Source organism: Hippocampus comes, unplaced genomic scaffold, assembly GCF_001891065.2.
Source record: "Hippocampus comes isolate QL1 unplaced genomic scaffold, H_comes_QL1_v1.1 scaffold261, whole genome shotgun sequence".
Lineage (NCBI taxonomy): Eukaryota > Metazoa > Chordata > Actinopteri > Syngnathiformes > Syngnathidae > Hippocampus > Hippocampus comes.
The window spans coordinates 7,594,518-7,604,997 of NW_017805824.1; the positions used below are offsets into that span (position 1 = coordinate 7,594,518).

Consider the following 10,480-nt stretch of genomic DNA (forward strand, 5'->3'; position numbering starts at 1 on the left):
TGGTGTGTTCCAAGGTCTTCATGATGCTGTTTGCTCCCCAGTATTCTATTAACAGACCTCAGAGACCATAACGGAGCAGATTTATATTGAGATTACACACAGGTGGAATCCATTTGTCATCATCAGTGATTTAGGCCAACATTGAGAAATTCAGAATTGATCAACTTCTGGCGTAAGTTGACTGCACTGATAGTAAAGGGGCCAGATAATATCGTACGGCCCACTTTTCAGTCTTGTATTTCCACTTCACAACAGTGACCCATTTAGTGCTGATGCTTCGAGAAAAAAAAACAACAACAACAACAAAAAAAAAGTCAAATCTGAAATGTGGCAAAAATGTCAAAAGGTTTGAGGGGGCAGAGAACGTTCACAAGCCAGTTGTCCAGAAGCCACTACTTCGTTGTCCTGTGGGAAGGGAAATCGCCTCAGCCTGAGGTGCTGACCACTCTGGTGCAGGTTTTTTAATCAACTCAACTCAACTGTATTTATAGAGCACTTTCAAACAGCCATCGCTGCATCGAGGATGTCTCTGTACATGCATTCGTCTTTCCCTCAAATCCTGATGAGTCTTCCTGGTTCCTACCATCGAAAATAATCCCACCATGATGATGCTGCCATCACCATGCTTCACTGAAGGAATATAGGGTCAGATGATGACCGCCTGGCATTCTTTTTCTCATCAGACCAGAGAGTTTTCTTTCTCATTGAGAGTCCTTTTGGCTAACTCCAGGAAGACTGCCACGTGCCTTTGATTAACTCATTTAATTGCACCCATTTTCACTGGAGCAAACCTTTTGCATGTCGAAGTGCACTATACGTTCACGTGTGCATGGGCGTGAGTGCACGCGCGTGCATGCACGTCCCCTCCTGCCTGCAATTTCGTGCGTGTGTCTCCTTCACCTTGAGATTTATGCAATTTTTTGGGTGTGTGATGCAAAACGAAGCAATTGCGCTGATGTAAGGGCACACAACATGTTTTACGCCACATTCTGGTTTCACTTCATTTGCCGTTGCGCAGGCAGACCTTCGCTGCGGTGTGGCTTTTGCGCGAGCCACAGCCTCTTTTGATGGCTGCTTCTTCGTTTTGTATGGACAAAGCGTCTTGCTTTCGGCAACTTCATCTCCCCTCTCATGCTTGATGGAAGATTTTCTTCCCCAAAAGCAACAAACAAGGGTTAATTGTTTTGATTAGTATATCACCACTGTCTCCAAACTCATACCATCTCTCTCTCTCTCTCTCTCTCTCTCTCTCTCTCTCTCTCTCTCTCTCTATATATATATATATATATATATATAGACATACACACACACACACACACACACACACATTTTTATTGTTCTTCTCCTGATGAAAACTCCATCTGCCACCATTGAATGTGAGAGCCAGCCTGTTAAGCAATGCCGAAAAGCAGAGGCCCAAACGTCGGACTGAATATACACACTTGCAAGTGAGATCAAGTCCACCGTGACGCATACACTTTCCACTGAGATCCAGACCACTGTTATGTATACACTTCCCAGCGAAATGACAACAGGCACTCTGCATAGCCTCATTGGTTGCCAAGTTCAGGCACCACCCTCTTGATTCATGAGAGATTTTGATGAAAGCATGTCGCAGCAATGTAAATAAAACACCTGGGAAAGGTTTTAAATTGAAAAAAATTCTCGAGCAAAGCATTTTCCCCTACCTGTTCCACAGGTGGCACTACATTCAGTCCATGATCCACACTTCCAGAAGAAAACTGAGGCCGAACCGTTATTATCCTCAGAAACATTTTGACTGATTGTGTACTCATAGCGCACTCCTGGATTGGTCTCTTGAAAGAGGAGCTACAAGAATAAGTCAAACAAACACAGTTTTGTGTGAGATGAAAACGGAATCGATAAAGAGAGCAGCATCATTGTATGTGTGACCAAATGCTATTTAAAAAAAAAGTGATTGAGGTAGAACCCAACTAAAATATTTGTTTTAAAATGTCATAGAATCCTAAGACTGATTTTATGACTTTGGCTGCTCTACTGATGCATTAGAACCATGCCATTTCACATGCCATTGTTTACTCAGTGGGCTCCATTAAATTAAGTGTGAAATATTAATTAAAAAAAAATAGTCATATACTTAAAAATGTTGAATATTGAAAAGGGTTGAATTGACCTCCGAAATAATAAGAGCATTAAATTAATTGCACAGTTTTGATGCAACTCCATCTGTATTGACAGCTATCACTAAAAAAACAAAACATTGAATTTTATGATCAATCCCACCTGAATCCACAGTGGTTCCATGGTGGGCCCAGGTGAGGTTAGGTTCTCTCGATGTCCTGTTCGTTCATACGTAAATACAGCCCCAGCTGCCTTGTACTCGCCATTCCATTGAATAGTCCAGCCGCCATTGAGATAATACTTGTTGGGGCCGTCACCTCTGAGCGCTAGGAAATTTCCAGCTTCGGCCATCTCCTCAATCCGAATGTCCCATGATCCTTCCGGAATCAGTCCAATGTCCACATAACCTTGACGGGAACGCATCTCATCTAAATGTCGATGCTTGTGGAATCACAGTTCATGCATACATTGTGAAGCAGAATCTAAAGGGTATTCGATAATAAAAAGTCGATGTAATTGTTGCATAAACATAAAACAAACCTGAAATTTGTTTTACAAAGCAGATTATTTCTATGTTGTAACAAAGCTTCTTAACAGAAACCTTAGACAGTTCTGAACCAGTTGATTTGCCTTTTCAGTGATGTCCCTTTTCAAAGTCACAAACATTTGTGGGATGAGCAGCTTGTGTCTTTTAAAGATAAATCATGCAATGATTTGCTGGTTGTAACGCCTTTTGCTGAAGGCAGCACGAAGTGATGTCATTATGAAAGACAATTCCATGCATCCACAGTCTGGATTGTAGAGAATACATGAAAAATGACCAATATGACTTGCTTCTTTCTTGTTACCGATAAAACTTCAATCATTCAATTAGCCAAAGAACATCAAACAAGAACGAAGAGCGGGGGAGTCATAAGGTTTCTGGCATAGACAGTGAGGATTTTAGGCATTCTATAAGAGCGCTCTTCCCACAAATGCATGTGCATCATTTCAAAGGGTGATATAAAGAAGGTTTCCAACAGAATCACATTTGTGGCAAACATCATTGCCAAGTCAGAAACAATCTACAATGTTGTCGAGTCTAGACAACAATGTTTTCTATTATAACTTTGAGCTCAAGTGAAATTGCGAGATGTATGAGAAACATACCCAGTCCTTCACTCTCCTCAAATGTTTTCCTCACAGTTGCACAGGTGGAGCCGTTACCAAGACACACGCCGCATCGATCCTCCACTGCATTTGACTCAATCACGTAGTCGCAGCCAACATCCTGCGGTAGGCAGGCAACAACACAACGCAAACAATGGCAGAGAATTGAATGAGATAAATGAAAGGAACGCAAAACATCCTGACTGAATAACTTGTTAAATGCGAGTTCGAATGGATGTGTAATTGCAAGCTTTGGATGTGCGTTTGGAAGGATAACCACGACTGAAGACGTGCGCCCTTTTTCAGAATAAGATACAAGTTGGAATTGGTAGATGAGTCTGAAAGGGATTTTTAAGGTGAATAAATCGATTTTTGATAGGAACTGTACAGAGTGGGTAATTTTTTTTGGCAGCTATTATGGCAAAGAATTGGTATATATATATATGTGTGTATATATATATATATATATATATATATATATATATATATATTTTAATGTTCATTATCCTGCCTAAGTGTAAGCATTTTTATGGGTATTCTCAAGAGGAACAGGTTAGTCTTTCCAGCGAGTACTATCAAATGGAACATGTTTTTATAAATGAACCCTGGGACAGCGGTTACTCCAGTGGAAAGCTCATCATGTTATCAGGTTACAGGGTGCATGGAAGGTTTAAAGCAAATCCCATAATACATTCTATTAAAAGCATTTCACAGAATGAAGGTTGGCCAATTGCTGTCCTATTCTTTTGCTTTTAACTGAAAACAAAAGACAAATATGATTTCTGAGCGTTTGGAGTAAAAGTAAATTTCATATCTTTATTGGCTATGATTGAAATCAAGAGTTTAAATCTGACTGCATGTCGGATCAATGGTAGTTTGTTTATTTGGATTGATCAACACGGGCTGTGTGAGGTACATGCCCGAGGTCAACTCTGACCTGAAGGAGGACAAGCACTATGGACAAAGGATGGATGGATGTCACTGCTATGAAAGAGAAATTGTGAAAGAATGAATGTCTTATAAAAATGTCACAAAATGTCATGAAATCTGGAGTCTAATCCAAATCCAAAGAGTGTATCAGTAACCGGCATTTTGTCCCAGATAGTCAGGTGGATGTTATCTTGAAAAAGGGCCACAGCATTTTGAATAACATGAAATGCAAAATGTCAATTGCATAACGCTTGCTCGTAGAGAGAATGTAGCACATTCAGCATTTCAGCCAAACACACAAAAGAAATACTGCAGGAGCGGACACACAGTTTTTAGTGCTACTCCCAGCTACAAATGCAATGACCAAGTCTAAATGATCGACCTATTCTCTCGATTTACTTATTTAAAAATGTACTTAGAATTCTTTCTATGTCCTATATATATATATTCGGGCACCTTGCATAATTGCATGAACCAATAGACGTATATGCAGGGTGAGACATGCAATAGGTGTATGACTGGCTGCCTTGTATCTCAATTAAGTAACAAATTTCCCAATGGATGATAGGTGGCAGTCTATTTATATTTATTTATTTATTTATTTTTACTCATCCACTGTCATTGACAGGGAGCTATATCAATAGCATTAAACTGAGCGGGCTGGCAGTGATTGAGTTCATGCCATGAGCGAAAGATACTTACTTTGCGGGCTACTGGTAGCTCACAATCTACTTAACTGGCCACACAACCTCATTTAGTCCGGAGTCGTTCTGTGCTGCCCTAGTGCATATGTGAGCTCAAAAGCGAATCTACTTTTAGCCTTGTTGCGCATCTTGAGAGTGAAAAGACTTTTCGCCTTTGCGTCCTCGACCATCCAATCACAAAGCAATAGCGTTTGTGGTGGTTTTAGTGTTTGTTTCGTTTTTTTGACTGATCAAAAGTCTGAAAACCATTTCATTTTTGGCAAAGAAACAAGTAGCTACGGTATGTGTGTTATGTATTCAATTTTAATATGACACATTATATTTAATCTTCATCAGTGTTTTTTGGAGGAATTTGGGGGGGGTTAATTATTTTTTTTCAATGCATTTCTGCAGTGGCGCGGGTTGAATGCAGAGTAAATATGCAAGTTGTTTAAAGAGAAAGACTGTTCCATCTTCTGATGGAATCGGTCATCGAGTATTGTTTTTTTTTTTTTTTTTTTTTTTAAACTTAGTGATCACTGATCAACTCCAAAAACCCTTATCGTGTAAGGTTTAACATCCATGTGTATACCAGTGAATTAATTTTGACAAATGAAATCAGATGTTTACTTTGAGATAAATTAAAGATTAGAAATACTGCTACCTTACAGATGCCATTGATGCACATGTCTCGGCTTTTGTTGCCTTCAAAGCACGGGGTGCCATCAGTGACGGCATCGAGCATCTTTTCGGAGAAGTGTTCATCCAGTGGACGGCAGTGGAGTTCACAAGGACTGACTAAAGTGGAACATGGACACGCTTAGGGTATACAAGGCATGACAATACACTGAACATTGTATCACGAATATCACGTTGTCAACTTGAATGAAAATCGGCTGCTCACCTCTGCTTATGACCGAAACCCACTTATAGAATTTGCCCTTGTAGAGTGCACTGTTGAACTGACTGCACTGGATATCTCTAAAAGTGGGCACGTTGTTTGGACACGGTGTTGTGTTACAGATGCGATACCGCTGTCTTTCTCCCAGGCAGTACTTCCCTCTGTTCCTGGGACTGAAGGATGTGTTAGGGTTAGAGCAGTTGATAATGTTGAAGTCGACTTAGTGGCATGAGGCATGAAGCAACAGTTAGAAACAATATTCTAAAACTCCATAAGATAAACCAAGTGCAGTGATCCAGGTGAGGGAAATTCATTTGTGGTGTGACAAAACACTCAAAAAACACTTGGTCACAGAAGACATGGTAAATAGGCTCGGTGGCAGGAGGAAATGAAGAAAACAAAAACAAGGAGACAAAGGCAACATAACACAATGAAAACAGTCATATGGAAGATTAAAAAAGAAAAAAAGCGATTGATTTTAAAAAGAGTGATGTGTTGAGCAGCCTTAGTAGGAAGGAATGAGAAACTTAGAGAATCATTTTTTCTTCATCGGGGGCACACAAAAATGCTGGGCAAAATTTGTGGCCGCTCGGGTGGCATTTTCAGCAAATGTGTACCCAAGTCTTGCTGCGTGACGCCAATTGTCTTGGAGCAACCTTCGATAATGCTGTTCAGGCAGGTTTTGTCTTTCACTGGCAACACATTGAACCAGCTGATAAAATAAACCATTGAAAGGTTTTCAATGAAGAAAGGAAATTGCCTGAAATGCAATACATTTATCATTTGTTGACCTTGCTTCATGACTGCATGTGTGTTCCAGTCAAACCGAGTCGAATGCAGTGCCATGTTGGTTGAATAATTCAACAAGCTCAACTTCACTGTCAATAACGTTTGCTTTTGGTGCTTTAATCTATCTAAATAAGGGGTGTCAAACTCATTTTTGTCACGGGCCACATTATAATGACCGTTCCCCTTGGAGGGCCTTTGTGACTGAAACTATATAAAGAAGTCAAGAATAATATTTTATTCAATTATTGTTTCACAAACGGCAACAAGGGGTTTGGTCACAAGAAAACGGTGACAATATGTCACTGATTTATTACGGATGAACATTTGAAATTTTGGCACAGATTTTAGCAAACATCATGGAAGTTGTCATCTTTGATTTGCTTTCGCGGGCCACTACAAATGATGTGGCCGGCCACATCTGGCCCACGGGCCTTAAGTTTGACGCACGATCTAAATGATTGATAAGCTCCTTGTTTTTTGAAATAATATCTTGAGACAGTAAGCTATCTTCTCATGAACCAAAGTTGGGAAAACATGACCGCAATCTTTGTCTGGGCCTTGACGAAGAGACAGGAGAGCAGTATCATCAGAATACAACGTACCGATATGCCCTCCTGCAATGTTCTACAGCTATCTGTGTACTTTGTAAAGAGCAATGGTAATAGGGCACACACAACTCTTGGGGTCACCATGTACACGAAAGCCTGACAAACATGCATTCAACCCAACCTGCTGGATTCTGTCAGTAAAAACATCTTAAAGCAACACACAACATATAAGAATGGTCAGCCGGTGAACCCAGAGAAAACACACACAAGCACGGGGAGAACAAGCAAACTCGAGATGGGATTCAAACACCAAACCTCAGATCTGTGAGGAAGATGTGTTAACCACTCCTGCCAGGTGCCGCTGATTTTAATATCAAATCTTGGGAAAGCTCTGGGACAAATTGACAGTCTGATGCAGCACTTGCATCAGAAAGTATTTTTTTTATGAAAGTGTACTCGCAGTGGGTCCGTTTTACCTTTGATGGTGCACCTAGTTAATCCACCACTTAACAGTGATTCAAAATTGTTTTTTTAAATTGTTTTTAATTCATATTTTTTTAATACATAGTCTATATTTAGAAAGTAATTTTGGGAAATTGTCACGTCACTTGAATAGTTTTCAAGTCACAACAAGAACAAAAACAACTGACTAATATGAACTACATACATTTTTTGGTCAAATACGTTTTCTTGTTAACGATCATTGCATTGCTTTGTGTGGCCTATTTTCATAAAGCGTACTTCACTTGAACTGTCTGACTTAAAATGTGCCACCACCTGTGTCCATCAGCGACAGGCATCGAGTTGGTGACAAGTGTGAATTGAACAACTCCTTCCAGCTTCTCTCCTCACTTCAGAGCAGTCAAAATATCAAGTATGCATTTTCAAAAAGTTTTTTATCCATACTCATTTTAGGGCCATATTGGCCACATTAAAGACTGGGAGACTGTCACCAGAGTACTAAGTGAGGATACATTTACAAAATATTAAAACATGAGATTTGCATAAATAAATGGATGTGGGATCTTTATAATATTGTTGTGATCAATCAGTAAAAATGATAAATGACAATGAAGTAGAAAAGTTAATTAAGGGCTCGGAAATACCACATGGCACACACGTCATAGCACATACTGTGACATGATAGCCAGGAAGAGCCAATCGATCAGCTTGCTCTGATCACGTATGTGATTAAAGAAAGGATTTATTTGAATGGGATTTGGCAACTGATACGGAGTAATTCACTTTTTTTTCCTCACAATAAATCATTTGCCTGCCGCCCTCTGTCTTTAGTTCCTTTGATTACAGACTTTTGACTGAGCACTGAACTCCTGTTCATTGCAGGGGATACCTTCAAGAAAATGCCTAACCGAGAGACCATATGGAAGAAAAAAAAATAAATCACATCCCTCTTATACTTTTAAAAACACAAAACATATTTGAACATACAAACAATGGCAGGCGTAAAATGTATAGAAGATATTGTATGTATTGTAGTAAAGGTCTGTTAAACATCTGAGGCTTTCCTTTCCCACTTCCAAAGCCAGTAAGTAAACAGAACTATAAAACCTTGCTAGACAACAAGATTTGGTTCCCCCCCAAAAATCTGTGATTTTGACAAAGCCACAGTAGGTGAAGTGCAACACAGTGTGGGTTAACACAATAACCAAAGCACAATGAGAACAAGTACAATGGAGGATAAGCGGATCGGAAAATGGATGGATGGATGGATGAGTGATGAGATCGACAAGCATAACGTGTGTCATGAAATATTTTCTTCTTAATTTGTTTCCTTTCAGTCAATGGAAGGAGTAGCTTCATCATTCAAGTAGTGAATCTCAAAGTACATGTGATGCTCATTCGAAAACGGTGGACTTTTAATATAGATTCTAAAGAATACGTCTGTGTAGATTCTGAGTCATCGAGGTGATCGTGGTCCGCATCCGTTGAAATCAAGGCTATTAGGCTTTTACTTATTTGTTTCATATGTTTCACCTTTAATCGAAAAAGGCTTCTTAAAACTTCCTACATCCTGGTGAGCCTGTTAAGATGCAGAACAGATACAGCCCCTTAGCTCGTTCCATTCAACCTCAGTCTACTTTAGTTTTCGGTGACTCAATCACTCGTAACATTTATCTTAAAAACCCAGCCACAGTAATGTACACTCCCGGTGACCAGAGCATCCGACAACGAATCTAGTCTTAGGGAGCTGGCGCGCAACAGGCCAAGACATCTGCTCCAATGACACTAGGATGAGGCAATCAAATATAACAAAGAAGAACATAGCTAGAACGAGAACCTGGACGTGAACATCAACACGCATTTTCTACCTTTGCCAAGAGTCGAAATTGTTTGCCCTTGCGATCTGGTCTTAAGAGGTTTACAGCAGAAACCGACACGTTGAAGATGAAGCTTGGACACAAATGGCGTGCGACTAAACTCGAGCTATTCCATCAGGCATGGTGCGATACCTTGGCTAAATACAAAGAAGCTCTTGTCTTTGCTAAAGCTAATTAATTCTCCAGAATAATCAACGTTAAATACTGATTTTATAGCAATGCTAACGCAACACCATCCGACCTGCAGTAGTTCCCCAAATTCAGCTCACAATTTTACTTTTTTACTCTGAAGATTCATCTTATTAGGGACGAGATTAGGGACATCATGCCTAAAACCCAGTTGAATGCTGCAATTACTGATATTAATCTGTGTTTGTCGCACAACGCTTTCTCATTTTAAAAAAGGATCCTTTGAAAGCCTTCCACAATTGGCAAATGCAGTAAAACAGACAACTTGCTTGCTTGGCCTGCTTCCTTACAAACTTGCCGACAATTTTAAGACCGGCCATCTTAAATGTTCCGAATTTATTACTCTCCTCTTGCCTATGGTGATTTTTAAAAGACTGTGCTGAAAGAAAAGTTTCTAGCTGGAGTGTTCATGAAGGCTTTTTTTTTTTTTGCACCAAATAATTTTTCCAAAATCTGACACGAGGCTACTAACATTTGGCCGTATTTACAGCGATATGTTTAATTCAACTGGAGTCAAAACTAATTCATACATAAAACAAATATTTTTGTTTAAAAAAAAACAACAACACGTTTAGTCAATGCTTTTCGCACAATGATAGAAACTCACTTTTTAAAAACTGCCACGTCCATAGAGAGTCGGGCGATCCTCCCGAGAGACATCCAAGAGAGGAATGTCACCACCTGTGATGGCAGGTTCTCACACTTCTCTTCCTCGCTCATTTTCACTGTGACATAAGCCCAATCACAGTTGGTCACGGAGCTGGTTCTTTTTCTTCCCCCTATCTCCTCCTCTAACTCCAAGAGCGAGGCACAAAAGCAGCCGAGCCCCAGTCAATTAAAGTGTCCCCC

The 10,480-nt window shown here is 39.9% G+C and overlaps 1 protein-coding gene across 1 annotated transcript in view; it reads right to left on the bottom strand.

Annotated features, from left to right (window-relative positions):
* adamts7 (a disintegrin-like and metallopeptidase (reprolysin type) with thrombospondin type 1 motif, 7) overlaps positions 1-10,480 on the bottom strand; it is an 84,029-nt gene that overhangs the window by 18,804 nt on the left and 54,745 nt on the right. Inside the window, exons 12-16 of the mRNA XM_019886931.1 lie at positions 5,770-5,939; positions 5,530-5,663; positions 3,253-3,373; positions 2,266-2,510; positions 1,689-1,830 (exon numbers count right to left, since the gene is read on the bottom strand). Of these exons, the coding sequence (XP_019742490.1) occupies positions 1,689-1,830; positions 2,266-2,510; positions 3,253-3,373; positions 5,530-5,663; positions 5,770-5,939 (812 nt within the window). The remainder of the gene's footprint in view (positions 1-1,688; positions 1,831-2,265; positions 2,511-3,252; positions 3,374-5,529; positions 5,664-5,769; positions 5,940-10,480) is intronic.